Source organism: Schistosoma mansoni (assembly GCF_000237925.1).
Source record: "Schistosoma mansoni, WGS project CABG00000000 data, chromosome 3 unplaced supercontig 0044, strain Puerto Rico, whole genome shotgun sequence".
Classification (NCBI taxonomy): domain Eukaryota; kingdom Metazoa; phylum Platyhelminthes; class Trematoda; order Strigeidida; family Schistosomatidae; genus Schistosoma; species Schistosoma mansoni.
The window spans coordinates 1,260,164-1,282,613 of NW_017386006.1; the positions used below are offsets into that span (position 1 = coordinate 1,260,164).

Here is a 22,450-nt window from a genome sequence, read left to right on the forward strand (position 1 = left end):
CTCGTATAATCATAATCTCATCCTGATATAATACAAACAGCTACACTTGATTAGTATATTTATATATTTTTCTAAGAGTCTAACCAAAGTTCGTGATTTTCAATGTGATATTTCGTATCTAAATTAATTGATTAATTGCATTCAGAACAATATAATGTTATGATTAATACAAGTGATCTAGTTACGTAGGATCACAAATATCAATTATTCATCTTGGAAAGTTTCTAATGGTCCAATTTCGGTCATATATAACGTCAGATAATTGGATGAATCAAATAACTTATGTCTGTCTTTGTTATATCCGGATAACAATAGTGAATGGTAACTTCGGGATCCATTTATGGACCAATATTATGCATATATTTTTTATCGTATAATCGCTAAATAACTAAACTATTCATATTCATGTAACCCTTATTATAAGCTTTATTTTGACCCTTGGACTATTATTGTACGATTTACCATTCCTGAGTTATACCCAGTCTATTAATTGCTGCCCCCCACATTCACAGCCACATTTGGCTAACTCCTGTACAAATGTTATTTTCTATTTTATTGGTACGATGTGGTCAGTCTGTTTGGTATATAAACTCAGTATGTTTGAAATACAAGGATTCATACCACAGAGACTGTTATTGGTGTTCTGGACTTAACTGGCTGGGCTAGGCAGAAGCAGGACCCATACGTACTCTAAACTGCTCGTACGGTTTTCGTGTGTCACTGTTCCAATAGATAATTCGCTGCTCTCTGATTGGCGGTCTTATCACTTTATACGTTAACAAGGCATCCACTCGGCCACAAGTTATAAAAGTCTTCTAGCGAACTAACTAAATATTGAACAAACCGTGAATACTTAAAAGAGTTTGTTGAAATAAGCCAAATTAGTAAACTATGATGACCTTAAATTAATAAGATTGTGATGTTTGAATGACGAGGAGAATTGAGTTATTGAGTGAAATTAATGTTATCACACTTGTAAATAAACGTTCCAGGACTTTATACAAACAGAAACATAAGTTGTGTTGTTCTTAGGTTAACAGATGCAATTTCATGATTATACCTTTTATTACTCAGCTCTTTCAGATAATTAAAGCCTGACACTTATTCTTGTTTAGTTAAACAACGGAGGGGGTCAGTTATGAACCAAGTTAATTATAAATCTTTTATAATTAAAAAAGCTTACTTTATATGGTGAACCTATAATATGTTGTGAATCACCATATTTAATACTGATGAGATATTCACCAGGCGATAATGGCAAATAAGTGAAATCGTATCCATCTGATCGTTCAGTACAATTTAATTGAACTTTACTAGGACCATCCACAGTAACTGATAAAGCACCACTTCCAGCTTGAACAGTGTTTACGAAAAATCGATTACGCTCACCTGAATAAGACAAACGACATTAAAATTGATTGATACATGAATAATTGGGTTTTTTATGGTCAAATCGGATTTTTTTATAGTAAGAGAGAAGCTTATATGAAATTCATTTTTGTTCACAGAAAGTTAGTTAACCTTGGGTCTCTTCAACTTATCTCGCATCAATAAATATATACCATGTTATTATTCACATGAATGGTCTTCACTATATCTTTTGGTTTCTTATGTAGAAGGAAATGAAAGCGGTAAATTAACGGACTGAATTTTTCAACAGATCCCTACTTTAGTTTTGATTCATATAGTGTATTATATTCCTTAAACAAATAATAACAGTCCGAATGAAGAAAATGGAAATTTGGTGTAGCCTATTTCTTGAAGCCTTATTGGTACCAAATGATTGTTTTACGAATCCGTAAATCAACTGAATTTAAGATAGAAGAGTTAAAAATTTAGTCATATTTATTCCAGTAAGGATATCTGAAGTTATTTGCCAAGCAATTTTTATAAGTCCCTCAAATTATTCACCTCATTCGTGTTATTGCTATAAATCGGATGAACGTGAAAGGTATTTTTCATGGAAAGTCATGCTACTACTTAATATATTTAAGTAAGATAAATGTCTATCAAAAATATGATATATGGTTAGATCGGTTCATTTCAATAAAACTTAAGTCAATTAAGTGGTTGTAAAAAATCTGTCCAATAAGAATAAATTTTTAACCATAGTATCCTTAGTACATATTAATTTCTGATAATTTGAAATATTTAACATACCAACACGTCCATGAGTCAAACCTTCCCCACTAGCTGTAACATGACCAGTCTCTTCTTGTCCAACCAATACACGGAATGGACTTCCAGGTACTGGACGTTCATCCATGAGTACATGCACTAAATGTGCTCCATTTTCATGAGGTGTAAATCTTACTGCATGTTGATCAACATCCACTTGGTGTACAAATGCATCTGACTGTATTCCAGATGGAGCTACTACATATGCTCTCATTCTACCTGTCATTCCTGAGTAATTAACTGTGAATGCTGTTGGACGCCCGACCTATAAAGAACACAACAGAAACAACAATATATTAGGAAGTTAAAAAATCCAACTTAAGGGATTGTTCTTAGGTCTCATTGATAGCGTCTAAATTTTATCAATAAGACGTCCATGGAACTAAAAGAAAGGTTAAACGTGACACTGGTTTTTAGGGTTTGACAACGCTATTGTCCATAACTTCTTTGTGATCGAAGATCCCAAAGCAAGTCAAACCAGAAGTCAGGAATCAAGGCGTTCGAATATATATTTGGAAGATGATCGATGAGTTGAGAAGCATATATTCTAAGGTGACTGGTGATCGTAAGAGATACGCAGCACGGCGTACCCAAACGTGATCCAGTGTAAATGCTTAACTGTGAGTCTTCAGTTAGGGTTGTGTCCAGTAAAGCTAATGAGGTTGGCATCAGTGTTGGAGATTTGAAGAACTATTTAATTTTGGGATTTGTTTACTGCCACAAGGTTGTTTCCTTATTGTTGATACCCATACATTTCAAGATTCATGAACGGAAAAGATCTTAGACTTTTAAACCATTGAGGTGATTATTTTGTCGCCAATTTTTCTTCTGACGTCTCAGTGATTACAGTATGTTTGCTACACTTCCTTTCGATAAATTAATTGGTTAATTTGCCAGTTTACCAATTTATCACTAACCTGAAAAAGTGGTAATCATATCATGATATATTACGGTAAAGATCTGTTCTTAAGGAAAAACTATGTTCCTAATTTTGGCCCTGATAAATTGCGACTAAAAGTTAGACGTTAGTTTGAGATACTATATTTAGTTTCATCCGACTAATTTGTCAAGCATAGCCTTCGAAGTTACCAAAATGAAGTCACAAGACTTTGTTTGATAACTTGTATGGATTATGCTTTACATACATACTACGTAGAATTTGTGTTGTGAAGAGTTTACTTAATGGTTAACAAGCTTGATCAGACAATAAGTATAACTTTTATTAAAGAAATAACCAAGTAAGTTACACATCATGCTTTCTTTGGAAAAGGTTTAAATAATACTTCCTTGATATTGCACATCTTGTGTTGCTAATCATCGTTTTATTTCCAGTTACGATCAGACGGAAACTCGTATAGCAGATTTTTTAGAGGTCGCTGTTTTTTTACTTAGATGGGAAACCTGTTAATTGTTAGCAGTAATTCCTTAAAGTCTAGTGTGAAGCCGTGACCGGTTGGGTTCAGAAGTATGGGGGCGTGAGATAATTATTTACTGAAGACAATGGAAGACGATTTCATAATATCGCGAATTGATTGTAGTTATACATGTAAACCATTTAGGGTAATCCGTGAGATCTGAAAGTCTTAGGGATAATGGACTCGCATTTATCTGGAGTCCCATACTAAGACAAAACAACTGTCTGTTGCATTCTGGTTCACAATTGATCCTTAACTTAGGTCGGTTCATGATCTCAGAAGCATCCAAATAAATACGTTTCGTATGTTGTAAACCAACGTTTAAATGCTTTTTTCACAAAACCGGTCAATATTATTCAGTCAAAAGCTAATTGGAATGTAAATGTTGCACTTCGAAATTTCGCTTTTTGTGTAATGAAATGATGATACTCTGACATTTAATAGAATTTTAGTCTTAAAAGAGGTCAGTATTTTTAGCAGATAGTTGATTTTAAGTGGTGAGCATAACTATGAGGGGTAGTTATTAAGAAATATAAAATATTTCTAAGGTTAAAATTATTAGCCTCATTGTCATTATTCTAACATACGGGAATTTAATTACAGTGTGTAAGTGAGTTTACACACCTGAAATCATATTTGATTTTAATTTGGATATTAGACCGATGATTAGATTACTAAACTGTCAACCCTTGGGTCAATAGTCATAAACCCACTTCATATATTTCGATTTAGTCAACTTAGTAATACCATCAAACTTCACAAAAATAATTTGTAACTCAGAGCCACGTACAAAAGGTCATTTTTTTAGTGAATAAAAATATTGTTTTTCCGAATTACTTACCGACAGACCACGATCTTGAATACTTGTAATATTCAATAATTTAGTTTCAGGTGTATAGAATGTTCGTTCCATCGCTTCATTTATGATAACACGAAATGGTGAATTCGGTATATGATCATCATTGAAGCGAATAGAGCATAAATATTCACCTGGTTCAGTTACACGATAAGAAACTCCACATGAGCCATCTTTCCTATCCTTTAAAAGATACACGAAAATTGTTATTCAACATATTTTAGAACGATATTTAAAAACTTTTGCAAAGAATAATGTTATTTATAAAAACAGAGGTCATGATAAACTGGAATGAATGAAACAAACTGCTATTAAGTTTAGGGTTTTGTAGAGATTATAGAATTCTCATGACTGAACCATGTCAGTTATGTTGGATATCTATCCACCTGAGTCAATGGAAAATGGTCGCGCAATATCTCGAACTGTCTGACGTTAGAAGTGTTTACTAATGAATGCCGGCCTAGTGGTTTAGAGATTAAGAGTTCGAGCACAACACCGAAAGTCCTAGGTTTGATCCTCTGTAGTGGGATCTTTAGTTCGCACGTCTGGGAGCACCAAACTAGGACGAAACGGCTCTCCACAGTTTCCTGTTATCCAATGGTAGTCTAACTAAAATCCGTCCTTGTTGTACCATTGTTACAATGCCCTAAGGTTAGACCTAACTTTCAGGTCTTAACTGATTGGATCTGCTTCAATAGCTGATGACATTTTACCATTCTTATTTTGTTTATTTTCTGTATGTAAGCAGGTTATTTTGTTAAATGAAAAAATATCCATCTGTCTAATGATTTTGTATTTGGTTTTTAATCATTCGGTGCTCTAAGTCAATAGTACCGTCACATGAGCAAACATCACTCGCTCATATTATATCACTGCGTTTATCTATCGATTAGCATTCTATTAATCGATTTTGATAATAGATAAATTTAGATTAATTTAGCAATTGAGTTCACGAGTCAATTGAAGCTAGACTACCACGGAAAACCTGGAAGCACTGGACACTCGTTTCGCCCTAGTATGGGACTCTTCAGCTGTGCGCATCCACGATCCCGTCTCGCGAGACTCCAACCCAGGACCTTCAATCTCGTGCGCAAACGCTTAACCTGTAGACCACTGAGCTTGCATCCAACGGTGTTATTGTTTAACTTCAACCAATCCACGAAATCGCGCCACTGTCCACCATTGTAGCCCATAAGTTAAATTTCATTAGCACAAGATTAAAAAATGATTCAAGTTGTAGCAAGAAATGTTAGTCAAATGAAGACCTCTGAAGTTAGATACTCTCAATAAATACTGTTAATTAACTATTAAATGGATAACTTTTCTGCTCTATAATTGTGATTAACCAAACTATCTGCAGTATTTCTTAGCTAAGTTAGATTAGCTTTAAAATGTTTATTTAATGAAATCTCCATGAATTACCTTACTCAATAAAAAATAACATTCTCTTTTAGTATTTACTGATTGAATACACTTGATTATATGAAAGGGCATGTAAAACACATCATCTTCCTCTTACAACTGATTGTTCTCTGATAGTGAATATCTGTCAAATCCTTCTTAATGCTGATCGAAGTCTATGGATCAAGTTGGAATGTGTCTAACTAATCTAAGTGACTCAAAATCTTGCACTCATTGATGATGGCTCTGACTTTGAACTTAGGTGACATGGGATTGAGTCCTTCAGGGAGCATCAATCCCCTCAAGATTATGAGTATACGCTTCTGAAGAGTGTCGAATAGCATGAAACCTAGGTTTAAAGTATCTTGCCGACTACTTTCAACCACCTTACATAACTTCCCAAATAATGTAGATGAAAAATATTCCAACAATCGTCAGATACAATTCAGGCTATTAATAATCAACTAAATTCGATGAAGTACGGAGATAGCTTGAAGTACATGAGGTGGAAGTCATAGCAGTGGATGCATAGAAGAGTTTATATAAAAGTTTATTTTGTCTAACAATCAATATCCACGTATGGATGAGGTATTTTAGCCCTTAATTAAATCCAGTTGCATAATGATGAATGAAATGTAAGAGCTTATTACTTCGTATATATGCAGTAAATCAATCGTATTATTAATAACGGAATAAAATAAGCCAGTTAAGAAATGTGTCTAGAATATATCTATTGCATTCATTTAAATGTTACGTGACAGACAAACAATAAAAGATGTTGTGAACAGATAACCAATCGTAGTTGACAACACGTAGAACCCTTGAATATAATGTGACTTCAAAGAGTATCTTAGTGAAACGCCGCTCAATGGTCTGGTACGGTCGAGGGTGGGAAGAGTCAGCTCTCCTTCTCCAAATGCTCTCACATGGTCACGCACATACAGCCATTTAGTTGAATAGTATATATACACTGATTTAATTTGAAGATGATATTTGTGACATTACTAAATAAATTGAAAATCAGATAAAAATAGCAGATCACTAGAGATTTACACTATTGAATCCCGATTTACTGGTCTATAAGTATTATACTCTGAATGTAATGAGTACAACTTTAAATAGGATTGTTAATGAACACTACTGTATAATAATTTTTTTCAACTTTACTTCAATTGATATCATAATACCCTGACATAAGTATTTTCTTAGATAGTCAAATTATTCACTACTTTCCATTTATTATCAGTAATGAATTCAAGCTTAAAAATGTATCATAACTAACTTCGAAATTTATTTCGGCTTTACTTGGTCCTTCAATAGCAATTGATAAACCACCTGCACCGGCTTCACGAGTATAAATACTAAAATCATTTAGTGAATAGGTTAAACCATTTTGTAATCCTTGACCGGTAGCATGTACTTTATGCGCTCCACCTTCTGTAATAGGACCAACTGTAAACTGAAATGGACTTCCTAGAAAAAATGATGAAAATGATTCATATCGTAAATTGAGAAATATGATTAGTTTTTCATTGACTATAAATGAATAAATGTTTTTTACTTACCAGAAATATGAGATCCTCGATGACGTACTGAAACAGTATGTACACCCATTTCTTGTGGTACAAATTTAATGGTATAGTTCACATCATCCATAGCTAAGACATCACATCGTTGACTTACTCCTGATGGACTAGTTACATTAGCTGTTAAATCACGAATATTTATTCCTGACATATGGAAAAACAATAAAATGATTTTTTTTTTAAAACATAAGTTTCAAAATAGCTAGATCTTAAGCAAAACATTGAATATGCAAGTGCGATAATTAGCGTTAGGGCGATCCTGAAAATTTCTCGCAATTGACATGACAATCTTAGAAAACATTAAGAAGCATTTTATCCAATCAGCGTTTGCTTAAAAGTTTTGCTAGAAATATCGCAAAAATGAAAAGTCACATGTAGAGGTTCTGATTGGCTGATTATTACACTACTACTATGTTTAGTAGTACTATAGGATTTTCAGGAAAACCCAAGGACTTCTAAAATATTACAAAAACCCTATATTTTCTGTACATGAATGAACCTTTGGAGTAAAGTGCTTCTCGTATATTTTGTGCCTTTGCTCTCGTGTTGAATTCGCTGTGTAGTTCTAGCTTGGGAGTCATGAGACTAGATCAGGATCCGAATATAGCGTTCAATCAACAAGACTTATCAATTAGATCAAGCTTGAAGCTAAATTTTATAACAATTAGGCAATATCTAATCAGTTTATAAATTCAGAGTCAGTATTTAAAGTATTTAGAGTATTTAAAAATATTATCGGAATGAGGTTTGTAGAGAATCTAGTAATTTTAATAGTTGGATTCATGAGTCGATGTACGCGAGACCACTATGGGAAACTTAGATTGGTTGAAGTTTGACATTAACACCGTTGGATGCAGGCTCAATGGTCTACAGGTTAAGTGTTTGCGCACGAGGTTGAAGGTCATGGTTTCGAATCTCACGAGATGGGATCGTGGATGCACACTGCTGAAGAGTCCTATACAAGGACAAAACGATTGTTCAGTGCTTCCAGCTTTACCGTGGTAGTCTAGCTTCAATTGACTCATGAAATCAACCATTTAAAAATAAACACGTGAACTAACTGGGTTTGTGACCAGAGGTTTCAATAAATAAAATCTTAACAAAGAAATATTAGGCCGAGGAAAATAGAGAATGGAAATTTAGCATGAATCTAGAAAAAAAAACACTAGCGAAATTATTTACGTGTGAAAGAATGTTTTTTATGTAGTTGAAATCATGAGTCAATTGAAGCTAGACCACAATGCAAAACCTGGAAGTACTGGACGACCAATTCGTTCTATTGAGGAACTCCTCAGCAGTGCGCATCCACGATCCCGTCTCGCGAGATTCGAACACAGGACCTATCAGTCTCGCGCGCGAGTGCTTAACCTCTAGACAACTCAGACAGCATCCAACGGTGTTATTGTCTAACTTCAACTAATCCACAAAATTGAGCAACCGTCAACCATTGTCTTCAGTGAGTTGATATCTCCCAACAGACCTGGTGTAACTCCACTGGTTACTGCTTCTCACTAGAACTCCAGGAAATACCTCATGAAGCCAGTCACTAGTGAGCATATGATCATTATTAGAATGGGGTTTTGTGGAGATTTTAGTAATTTTGTTTTAAAAATGATGGTTTTAATCCCAATATAGGAATAGAAGAAGCAATAATCCATCCCTTTTCTAATTCGGTTTTGTTATTCTTTTTAAATCAGTTAATTTTAAAAAAGTTGGGAATAAATCAATGAGAAACTTCACAATTGAACACTTTGTAAACATGGATCATTTATTCAAAACAGTCTCAGAGTTCAAAATCATCTATCAGGTGAATAAAAACTTTACAAAGACGGTGAACTTCTGTCTTTCTAACATTCCCAAAGCCTTTGTTATACTGTCAGAACAATCTGAACTATACATACTAACACAAATTACTAAACCACTTTTCTAACGCTATCACCCCTCCTTAGATTCTATTTTTTTATTGACTTTCCACCCTTAACTGACTTATTTCTATTTTCATATTCTTCCCAATTATGTCAATAATTAATCTTATCAAGTTAAACAACTCTTTCTCACAATTACTATATATCTTCTTTATGAATAATCAGGCCCCTCATCATTTCGAAAAAAGTATACATATATAAGGTTGTACAACCTAAAACATGAATTCACTAAAAACAGAACTCCCGACTGATTAAATCTTTCTTATTTTGTGTATCTAATTGAATGTATTCCATTCATTCTATTATGAACAATGGGTGTTATTGCTTTTCTATGAGTAGTTTTAAGTGTGTACGATAATTTTTTTTAGAGGTCTATGTCGGTAACAAATTATTCAGTGTTTGCATTATGTTCTTCTGTCTGACTTCTTTTGGTGTTAAAAACAGCAACATTTGCTTATATATTCATAAAAATTATCATAGAATCATGTTTAAGTTAGGGATTCACAAACAAATCACTACTGGTTCATTGTACTACAAAATGATTCAATTAATTCATTACTGATGATTGTTATTTACCTGGAATTTTCAAATTTAATTCACATTGACTGCCTACATATGTTGCATCAGCAAGTTCTCTTTGTCGTGTAATTCTTTCCATCATTCTAAGTGATGGTTCACCACCAATATGAACTACAAAAGGACTGCCTGGCACTGGTTGTTCAGCGTATTTAACATTGATTATATATGTTCCAGGTTCAGTTGGACGATATGTAACTAAACATGTACCATCTTGGTTATCATGGCATTCAATATCTGCTTTACTTGGTCCTTCAATTGATAGATTCAAGCCACCGTAACCTTCGAGTAGGAAAAAAAACATGATTTAAGAATTTAATTCGAAAGTTAAATTATGTGCAATGTGTTTAGTGGAATACTTTGTCCCGTTTTATTGTTTATTTATTGCTTTGTTTCATACCTACAAGTAAGTATTTGCCCATTTGTTATTCAATTTCCTTCCCTTACCTAACATAATCAATTCATTCATTACATAAATTCCCTTAAGAATATCTTGATGTAGATTCATTTAATATACTACTCTTTCTCGTGTATATACTTTTGAATATCAGTAGTTCATGCTTAAAGTGTTATTTCGACAGAATATGGATATTTGCTGATAAAAAATGAAATATACTTAGACGACCATGATTAGGTTCTTTTGTACACTAGGATTACTATTTATGGTATAGTAGTTAACGTTGTTATCCAGGTGCTCAGAGAGGAAGAAATAATTGGATCAGGTCAATTTAAACCAGTAACCCAAATTTTTATAGCTCAAAAATCTCAACAAACAAACTATTTACTTGAAATGAGGCAGAAAATTTATAGCTCAGAGGCCAATGACGACAATAGAAGCTTTTAAATTAAATTATCTACCTCAGAGAACATCACTTCTAAAAAATTTTATTCGCAGAACCCATATTCCTGGAGATGAATTCGCAACTCTTAGAGAATTAATGACGATTGTTTGTCAAAAAAAAAGATTTTCATCTAGACAAGTTCATCAAGTATGTTCGTAAAACCACCAAAGTGCATCAGAATGAGTCAAAAATCTTCACCTCTATTTTAAATTACTTTACAAGATAAATGATATCGTTCGATTTCTGCATAATCGAAATTCAATGGAGGTGACCTTTGAATGTTATTCAAATGGTGGCTTAGATAAACTAGTTCACCACTTAGGATACTGATATAAGAGAGCCAAGATCAGTATGTTAAATGTAAGAAGAGAAAGTTTTCATAACGAATTGATGTCAGCTGGAAAACTATTGAAAACCACAGAGCATAAGACTCTCTAATATGATACTAGCCACGTTAATAATGTTTAACTAATAACAAATGCTAACGATAATGTATGCTTTTTAAACTAATTATTCTACGTAATGTGAATGGATACTTTTCATGACTGGAAGTTTATAGTAAAAGATTCTGTTTCACATCTATTGGGATTTCTGGTTTTTCTTACTATTAAACGAATTATTTGAAGACGCTTCAAGAATTAAATCAATTTTGAACTACTTATACCTCTAATGATTAAACTGAACACCACCTCTAATATAATTGTGTGTGGCTAACTGACACACAAATCAAACTAGGTAAGTTCGTTAGCTATATGAAGTTTATACAATTTCTAGAATTAGAATCTCCAAATTATTCTATAATCAGTCATTAAATAGTAAATTATTATGATGTAGATTTGTTCTCTGAGCTGGATGGTTTGGTCGTGGAGCTTTTATCGTCCTTCTGAACGACATCATCAACAAAAACTTCGGGTAGAAGTGAAGTGTTTGAATTTCTCCACATGTGATTCACAGCTTGTCCTGTGCACCTCGATGCTGATTGGTTCTTATTGACCTTAAAAAATAAACTCAGTCAACTGATATTCTGTCAATTAAGTTGTAATGTAACTACTAGTCTAAGTGATTATTCATTGAAGTGCACCTGGTTTAATGAAACGTAATCGAAGGATGAAGTATTAGATCTCGACTTAGTAGTCTAAACATATAGTATTCAGTAAGAGATTTGTAGGTTACGAGTTTGGTTCACTTTTGAAATTGCTGTTCAATGTCAAATAGCTCTAAAGTAACAACATATTCGTTTATTATCCTCTCTCTCTCTCTCCCTGTATATAAATATATAGGGAGAGAGTAAATTTAAACGAAAGGAAATTATTTAACTATCACCAATCAAATCATTTTAATAATAAACTTACCAGCATTTCTTGTATCAACAGTGAATTGACAATTTTGATTTGCCATACCTTCTCTTAATCCATTACCATAAATACGAACTTTAGATGCATTACCAATTTCATTTTCACCAACATAAATTTTAAATGGACTATTGGCAATATGTCGACCATTACGGAATACATTAACAAAATGTTCACCAATTTCATGAGGTGTAAATGAAATACCTAAGAAATAAGAATTATAAATTATTTATAAATATTTTCATAATTGAAAGCGTGAGTCAATTGAAGCTTGATCACCAGGGAAAACTTGGAAGCACTGGACGGCCTTTTCGTCCCATTGTGGGATTCCTCATATTTAACATTATAAGAATTTAAGGTTTGTTGGAAATTGTTGATTAGGAAGTTCTTCAATATGATAAGTTTATATCAACAGAATATATTTCTTTCAAATCAGAAAGTATTAGGTTATTGATTCTTTTTTACTTTAATGCTTAACAAAAGCAAACATTGTAGACTTTATAAGCAAAGATGGATAGTGGTTAGCAATGAAATCCAGGACGCGCGTTTCGTCCAATTTCGGACTCGTCAGCTGGATGTACCTGCAACTTAGAATTGATGTTCACTCTAGGACTCGAACCCAGTACCGTTCGTTACAAACGCTAATGCGTTATTCACTTAGCTACTGAGTCCTGATAGCCACCTACTTGTGCAATGGAGTAATATCGAGGCAGTCCTCACAGGATGCACATATGGCCAACAAGAGACTGATCAATTGCAGTCCTACATAAGAATAGGAAGATACAAGTAAACAACACCAAGTGAACCGTAAACTTTTATTTGTAATGAATAAATTTGTAGCCATTTGAGTACATTTTAGACATATATGAAGATTACTATCATATTATAATTTCATATATAATCATTTAGGATAGTTATTATTGTTTAAACTTGTCTTGACAAAGAAGGGATTATATTGTTACATTACACTTTATTAGACCGACATTTAGAAAACAAGAAAGAAAAAAGAGAGGGGAGGGAGAGACTGAGAAACTAAGATCTATTTTGAGTATTCATGCTTAATGATAAAATTTCGTTACATTGAATTAACTTTTTTAAAACATATTTCAAATTGAAATTTGTTTTATGTTTCTAGTTAAGAAGGTAAAATTATTGCGGTTTATTTAAACAGGAATAAATTTCATTTTGAAAATTATATATAATTATTTATTCATTCACAAAGGAGTTATTGTTCATAGAATATATGGGATAGATGGGTTAGATATTTTCTCTAAACCTCTACTAGAACACACACAATGTACTTGGATGAATTATTGTAAGGATGGCTCGTTGACAAACTCAAGGAAGCCTCAAGAAGCTCCAAAAGAGCCGAAGACATTCTATCCGATCACCGCTAGAGGAACACTCCAGAATGTCGACGTGTAGCTTCTCTATTGGGTGAATAAGAAGTACCCCCTATGTGCCTATTGGCTGTCCGAAATGATGATTTACTTTCAGCCAAAAACTATAAATACATGAGATTTTTGTACTATATTTTGACAATGTTTTGGGGAATAAAATTCCTACTTACTAGTCTTCTGTCTTCTCTCTTGCGACGTTGCGGTTTCGATCGTTCAGGTAGTCTAGTAGTACGCAGCATAGCAAGAATCCAAAGCTCTAGATATAACAATTATGGTTAGGAATAAGCGTGCTACTGATGTACGAAATTCAGTCGTTCAAGACTCCAAGGTTTTGAATTTTTAATATCTTCAAGGTCGGTATGTAATGTTACCAAAAGTATGACAACTATTTAATGGGTGTTCCTTTATTAGGGAAATTTACTTATAAATGTTTGACTGCTTACCCTGAACGGTTCAACCGTGACTTTAAATTTTAACACTGACGTAATCACTAAGGTTATCAAAACATTTTAGGCAGTCTACAGTCACAGTTCAAAAATTTATTAAACAGTTATCGATATCATTTCGGGTTATTTCTTCTTTATAGCAGATTTTATTGTGATTCCATTCCAAAGACCTATGAACGTGGTTACAAGCTTTATTTTCAAGATGTATCATCGCATTGTTTCAAGGATGATAATTATAACAAACAATTTGTTTGACATAAACAGTTTTACACATTTACTGAAATAAAACTAAGTATTCATGATACAGGACCATGACCATTGAATATTTACGTATAAAAACTTTCATTACTCATAATGTTTCAATTTACCTAGATGTCCGTTTGGCAGTCTTTTTAATGTTGATGGTTGTTCATGTCCAGATGGGCTACGGACGGTTGCAACAAGATTATAAATATCTGTTTCTGTAATACGCAACGGCATTTCACTAGTAGTACCGACACAAACTTGATTGAATCTGCGTGATTCACCTGTAAAGCAAAAAACGAGAGGTTTTGCAATGTAGTGTATATCATAAATTATATGTTATTTTCCATTGGTAGAATGCAGTCGTAAGATTAAAATACTGGTTAATCCAATCAATACTGAGGTTCTCAAAGTTCTTTAACAAAAAATGGGATCAAACAGTCTTATGTCTTCCAAAGTACTCCTGAATCTCACCAATACATTTATCTTGGTGACTGAATTGCAGTTCAGAATTACTATCTAATCTGTAGGTGCACTTAAATGATACAGGCTATATCTCATCGGTATACGTGATACAGTTATTCGAAAGGCTTCAGAACCTCCAGATAGAAAACAGAATTCTGTGTTTATCCTTAATTAATAATTTCACTTATTATAAAGCACAACTGATAGGAAGTTATCTTTTACCAATATGGAAATATCATATCAGGTTATTAAAAAGATTAGATCCATAAAATTTTATAACCTCACCAGTGATATCTGATGATGAAATCATTGATATTCAGGTATTCAGTATTTAGAGTTTAAGTTTCTAGTTGAAATGACAAACGCTTTTTACACAATTTAGATTACATTTTGTTCACATAATGTCTTAGTTGGAAGAGACGAAACTGATAAAAACTGTACATGATAAACAGAAAAAAAGTACTATATTACTTCGTCTAGGGTTCGAACCAACACTACCTAAAGTTACGTTTAAAGTACGCTTAAAGTATGTTCATGTAATTGTTTACAAACGGTTTATGAGTTTACCATATTTTTTACCATATTTTTACCATATTTACTGACAGAAGTATGCCAATCAAGAATAATAATATAACTATTAGGTGTATTGATGAAATCGTGTGAACGAAAATACAATACGAAAATAACGAACAATTAAAGTAGTTGTTCCACATTCTTATGTCATCGATACAGAGGTAAGTCAGAAGACAATATCTAATTTGTGCCTGTATATAATCATAATTTTATAAATTTGCAACACTTTTTAAATATCAGCATAGGGTTGTGGAGATTAATGAGTTAAGATTGATATCATGAATGGATCGATGTTAGACCGCCATTGAAAACCTGGAAGCACTGGACAGCCGTTTCGTCCTAGTATTGGACTCTTCAACACTGCATATCCACGATCACGCACGCGAAACTCGAACCCAGAACCTTCAGTCTCGCGCTCAAGCGCTTAACCTCTAGGTCACTGAATCGTGGATGCGCAATGGTGATCTAACATCGATCCATTCATGATATCAATCTAAACTTCTGAACTACTTCTAATCCACTTAAAGTTATATACGTAAAATGATTAAATGACTTTTGTTAATTAATCTAAAAACATAATAAATTGTCTAATTATTCAAATCATGTGGAAGAAATATGTATCGAAAGCATTATAAATTTGTACATCATCAATCAACTGTCTAAAATGTCAATGTCTAATTAAGCTACTTTTTATCATTCATTTATTCAACTGGCTACTTATTTTTATCCGTTATTTTAGTAACGGGCATAAATGAATAACTTGACAAATATCTTAATACAAACTCAAATTATGATTATTTCAACATACCTGCTATGTGTGCTGTGAATGGTGAACCAGGTATATGATTCTCCATGAATTTAATCGATATTGTATACTCACCAGGTACTAATGGTAAATAGCTTACACTACAAGTACCATTTTTATTATCATCACATTGAATATCGGCTTTGGATGGTCCTTCAACGGAAAGTGACAATCCGCCTTGAAATTCCCAAATAAAATTGGAGACAGATAATATTGTTAAGTTAAATGTAATGAAAACGGTGTTACAGTTACCAAGATGATATTTTTGCAAAAAAAATACAAAGGGGAGAAACCAAATTACCACAAACAAATGGTATTTAACAAAACTGTTGCTGTTATTCATATCACAAAGCGACCCAAGTCATAAAACCACTCAAAATCAAGAATCGTTGGACAGCCGTTCCTTTTTAGTGTGGGATGATACCTCGGAAGTCTCTATCCATGACTCAACTTAAGATCGGACTCAGGAACTACAGATCTCTTTATGAAAGCTTAACTTTTAAATCACTTAGTTGGAATCCATTGATTTATCTGGCTAACTTCAATCAATTCGCTTTATTTCGGAACTGCCTTCCGTTGTATACGGTGGGTAATTGAAAACTGATGATCTTAAGGAAATATGCCTTCCTCTTTGTATTTTCATGGCTGAAATTTTTGTTATTCACATATTATTACTATTATTATTATTATTATTATCATGGCGCTTGTAAATATTCAAGGAATTTAATTGGCATTCACTTCTATTTACCATTTCTTACCGAATTCATATTATTCTATATATTACGTAATCCTTGATAAATCATTTATTCTGATTTGTTATCACATTATTATCTCTCTTACCCCCCATGTTAACCATAGTTTTTCTGATCATTTATTTTACAATTTCATTTAACACACCAAGTTAATATTTCATATTAGTCATCCTAACATTAATAATTTTCAGTATGGTTAAACATTCACGAGCGAAACCGAAAGTTATGGTTTCGACTCCCTGTGGTGGGGTCGTGGGTGCACACTGCCAAGAGTCGCATACTAGAACAAAACGGCTTTTCAGGGCTTCCAGGCTTTCAGTGCTTGTCTCTTGGTTCATGATTTCAACTAAATTATCAACCTCATTTCATTTTAAAGTTTTAAATTCACATGCTATAATTTTGAACGACTTGTTTCCATCCACATGGTCACATCTTGGATTCTTGATTCGGTTGTAGAACCCAAAGAGAATTTATTGAAAACAATTTTCTCCGTTCATGTATCTATGTTTTTAGTATGATAAGAAATTTTGGCGAGTATTGATATTTCAATTTTATAAGCATTTATTCTGAAAACGTCCCGTCAACTTCATTTTGAAGCGATTGTGTTTTCCGTTGCTGGGGTTGTGGTCTTCACATGATCAGTATCTATTGACATATGTGAGCTGATTGTCTCGAGATTCCAATTTGGTCACAAGATTTTAATAAAGTTGGGTAGTGGTTAGCAGTGAAATTCAGGAAGCGTGGTCCACCCTATTTGGCATTCATCAGCTGGATGTACGTACACTTCAATGTTGATATTCACACTGGGATTCGAACCTAGTACTTTCGTTTTAAACGCCAAGGCTTTATTCATTGACTTATTGAGTTCATATGGACGCTAGCTTATGAAACGAGTTCCACTGTTAGCTACCAACTGACTTAATAAAACATCTCATAAAACGTTGGAAATAACAAGTGAAATTGTGCTTTAAAGAGAAAAGTGATTAGTAATGGTGCATTGTTTCTGTGATCAATTAAAAGAAAAAAAAATAAACCATTCACCATTAATCATCAACCTTACACACAGTACTAACTGTCATCTGATGTATTTGTTGTTCCTTCATTAATGGGTGGGTATAAGTATATATCCAATTGGAATTCAGTTATGTATGGGAACGAACCAATGATTTCATATTCATTGCAATCTATGGTAATTAGAATGAACGTTTTTATAGGAACGAGTAATTAACAGTTTTATTTTTATTGGTCGTATACATCACGAACTGAGATTAGGCATTTAACTATTTGTAGCCAGCTAGCACTGAACAGATATTTCATCCTATTTCGGCACTTCTAAGCAGTGGGCCGAAATGGTTCTCTTTGTATGAACTCAGAATATCTGGGCTCTTCTGAGAGTAGATTTCTTTTGGATAATCAAGTTGGGCCGCAATAATCCATAATTTCAGCACCAGTCTATTCATAATAGTGCCATTAGTAATAACTGTCTTACTTCCATCATAGTCCAACCCAGTCAATAATTATTGAAATAAATAAGTTCATTATTTACCTGCTCCAGCATCGCGTGTAATTAAAGTGAAATTTGATGGTTCTCCAGCACGACCACAAGATAATCCTGGTCCATAAGCTGTAACAATTCCAGATCCAACAGCTTCAACATAGAATCTGAAAGGACTACCTGGTATTGGTTGACCATTATAAGTTATTTCTAATTCATGGAGTCCAGGTTCATTTGGTTGAAATTGTGCTGTAACTGTTCCATCACCATTATCCAATAAAGTCGGATGTAGAATTCGACCACTTGGAGTACGAACCAAACCTGATATGTCGTTTTGACAAAAAAGATGATTTTTCTCTTTTAGTTATTTTGACAAAACTATTAGATTTCTAGATAATCATCATTACACTTTTTGAGTTGTTGAGTTCATTTGGTATGTATTACCACTTCGATTATATAATTAATATTTAAATAAGATAGTACTTTAATTCCTAACAATAGTATTGGATGCTCATAAGTAAGAAATGTAGTAGGCTCATATTAGAATATGCGTCAAAGCAGGCGTTGTCTTGTATAAACTGACACAATGCCCAACACTAATTCAGCTATTAATTTTGTTATCTTTTTCGTTAGGCTTTGTAACAGTTCAAACAATAATAGGTTTGAATGAGTGTATGTTATGGAGGAATGACATGGAAATGCTACAAACATTTTCTATGTTTCTTTACTAGGACTGAATTGGATGAATAATCAGTCACTGGCGATTTCCAGGTCATACAAAGATCTTATATTAGGATTGATCGTAAGCAACGTTTTTACGATAGAGGAAATAAGATAACTCATTTATAGTTAGTCAAGTATCAAGTCGAAATTGATTCATTTTGAAAATGATTTTCATGAGACACTGACATCAACTGAAGTAGCCTCGAAATACCAGGAAGCACTGGATATCTGTTTTATCTTTGTTTAGGACTTTTCAAAAAAGTATACATACGATCTCACACATGACGAAACTCAGAGCCTTTAGGTCACACTGAGAGAAAGACCAATTTGTGTACCGATTGATCTTCAACTGTTCTACATTAAAAGGTCCTACAACAATCAGTTAAAAAGCAATCAAATCTTTATCCTAGTACTCGCTAGTTGATTTTTTTTCATTTGTTACTATGAGGCAGATTGATGAACAATTCCGATTCCACGAACTAAACATTTTTTTACCGTTTGGCAGGCCTCAGATTAAGCTCAGACATTTAAATTAAGTTTTCATATAACATCACCCAGTGACCGACCCTGAGGTTAGCCGTAGGGTACTAAGAAAAGATGGGAAATCGGTTGATGAACTAATGAATCTTCATCAATATAAGTGTTTGGGACAATATTTCCCATGCTCAGGTATCGCCTACCTGAACGGGTAATAGTGACTGGTGAATGTGTATAGTGGAAGAAGGGTGACCAAACCAAGTATTAACGTCAGTTCATGCAATCACTACTTCTACTCTAGTATCTTTCTTGATAGCTTAATCTCGATGTACTGATATGTGGTGTGGTAACTTGAAATGATGCACATATGTGCCAGGTTCTACGTTCCATATGACTGACAGACTTCCATAGAGCTAATAACCTGCATGTATCTTAACAGAAATTTGATGGTAATGTTTAGTGCCTTCAGCATTTAGCTTTTAGTGACTGAAACACTAATGTGTAACTCGCTCCACCTAATTTGTCTCAGAAATCATGATAGTATCAATAATCACTGGCTCATATCCAAGTTAATCAATTTTATCCTGATGGTTAGATTAGTAAATACGGAACGTTGAACACATATTACTCAGCTACTCTGAGTAATAAATAGATTAATATATATGCTTCATTGTATTTTCATTTCAATATATTGGAATAGTTAGGTGTTGGAAAGTATAATGCAATATCACATCCTTACCTTCCACATGACTAAATGTTGGGCCAACAGGTAGTTTAAAGTCAACTGGGTGATATCCTGTTGTGACCGTTGAAGACTGGACAGACTGCACAGATTGTACAGTTACATGTTGTACTCTTTGATCCTAGAAATTTTGGCATAAAAGGAAATATATAGTAAATGACACGTCATTCTCATGACATTAGTAAATTACATTGATTTAACCATTGTCTTTAATGTTTGAGGATAATTTATTGAAAAGATATGCGCATCCGTATTGATCCAGAAACTATATTATTAATCTCTGGAAACTTACACCTTTCCTCAGATTCAAACATATGTAATTTAAGACCTCAATCAGAGGTGTTATATATAAACTTTTGGCATTTATCTGTTTAATAATTTGTAATAACTGTAATCGACTAGATAATAAAACTGCCCATTATTCAGAAATTAATTATTGGTATTCAGTTTGATTTTCACGAGCATATTTTCCTTATTATCTTCACTACGGCAACACTGCTAATCTAACTAGATGGAGAACCATATATGGTCGGAGCATGTTTATAACTGATTATCAAACTTGTCTCGTTATAACAATTAGAGGACGGAGTTGATCTGAAAAATGTGATGTATTTGCGCTAGACATTTCGGACAATCTGGTCACACATATACTTGTTAGGGCATTTTGTATGAAAATTAATAAAGGTTTATTAAATGAAAGTTCAAGTAAAAGAGGTAACAAAGGGGAGAGAAATATTTCAGATCTTATAGAAAGAATAAGAAATTGTCGCGTTATCCTAGGCCATAGAATGACTTAAGGATTATCAGGGTAAATTCAAGGTTGTGTTGACATTTGAAAAGGTACCTTCCGCCAGTATTTTACGTTTAAACTAAAGGGATCAAAACTATAAGCTAAACACCTATTAAAGTGTTATACTTGTTTCACTGAAGATGCAAATCCATACAATATGTGTTAAAGTATGTATTAATATCAAATGGTGTAATAACTTGTGACTTGAATTATCTTACCTTATTTTCTCGTTCAAGTGTCAGAATGTTTTGAATAATACAGGTTATTGTGTATAAGCCGATTACATATGCGCACAAACAAAGTGATCATTATTAACACATTTACAAATTCACTTAGTATTGTTTGTTTGAATCTTCCCATTGATGTTTAGGACTGCAACTGGTCAGTCTCTAGTTGGCATATGTGCATACTGTGCATATTGCCTCGATATAGCCTTAATTCACAAGTATGATAAGCAAAGATGGATATTGGTTAGTAATGAAATCCAAGACGCGCGTTTTGTCTTATTTTGGACTCGTCAGCTGGATGTACCTGCATCTCAGATTTGTTGTTCACTCTGGGACTCGAACACAGTACCTTTCGCTTCAAACGCCATCGCGTTATCCACTCGGCCACTGAGTCCTGATAGCCACTTGCTTGTGAAATAGGAGGAAGTTTATATTCACTTAGTACTGTTTGTTTGAATCTTCTCATCGATGTGTTAGGACTGCAACTGGTCAGTCTCTAATTGGCATATGTGCATACTGTGCGTATTGCCTCGATACAGCCTTAATTCACAAGCATGGTAAGCAATAAAATTGATATTTATCCCCATCACTTACTTACCTATCAACCAATGACATCTATATATTTTTTGATAGGTGATGTAATTCGTGAAAACTAAATTGGATAAGAGATAAACAGCTGAAAAGAGAAGCCTAAACAGTTTATTTTTATTATTTGATAAATTCCCATTTTTTTAGAATAAAGATAGATATGTCTTTGTATAAATGTTATTTTGTGAATAAGAAAAGCAGTGTTGTCAAGTAAGAATTAGATTCCATGTTAAATGTCAAGAAATCAGTGTTACCGAGTATGTTTACTCATTACATTTAGTTGTAAAGGTAGAGAGAACATTAGTCGGTTACCATAAGAACATAAAAGGTCTGAATTTATTTTTGATGGTGTAGCAGGTATAACCTTTGAGTCGTGGTTTAAGAAGTACGAAGATTTGTTTTATATTGATCTTCGCAACCTGGATGACGCTTCGAAAGTTAGAATACTTCTGAGAAAGCTTGAGACTGTGGAACATGAACGCTACAGCAACTTCATTCTTCCGAAGAACCCACGAGATTTTAAATTCTGGATAGCGCGATGGCGTTTGAAGCGAGGGTACTGGGTGCGAGTCCCAGAGTGAACATCAACTCTG

At 33.5% G+C, this 22,450-nt stretch overlaps 1 protein-coding gene across 1 annotated transcript in view; it reads right to left on the minus strand.

The window, feature by feature from the left end:
* Smp_000100 (filamin) overlaps positions 1 to 22,450 on the minus strand; it is a gene marked incomplete at its 5' end in the record, with an annotated part of 93,364 nt that overhangs the window by 4,526 nt on the left and 66,388 nt on the right. Inside the window, 11 exons of the mRNA XM_018791450.1 lie at positions 1,184 to 1,389; positions 2,161 to 2,443; positions 4,435 to 4,632; positions 7,133 to 7,323; positions 7,416 to 7,580; positions 9,938 to 10,219; positions 12,132 to 12,335; positions 14,346 to 14,504; positions 16,067 to 16,240; positions 18,362 to 18,631; positions 20,250 to 20,373. Of these exons, the coding sequence (XP_018645395.1) occupies positions 1,184 to 1,389; positions 2,161 to 2,443; positions 4,435 to 4,632; positions 7,133 to 7,323; positions 7,416 to 7,580; positions 9,938 to 10,219; positions 12,132 to 12,335; positions 14,346 to 14,504; positions 16,067 to 16,240; positions 18,362 to 18,631; positions 20,250 to 20,373 (2,256 nt within the window). The remainder of the gene's footprint in view (positions 1 to 1,183; positions 1,390 to 2,160; positions 2,444 to 4,434; positions 4,633 to 7,132; positions 7,324 to 7,415; positions 7,581 to 9,937; positions 10,220 to 12,131; positions 12,336 to 14,345; positions 14,505 to 16,066; positions 16,241 to 18,361; positions 18,632 to 20,249; positions 20,374 to 22,450) is intronic.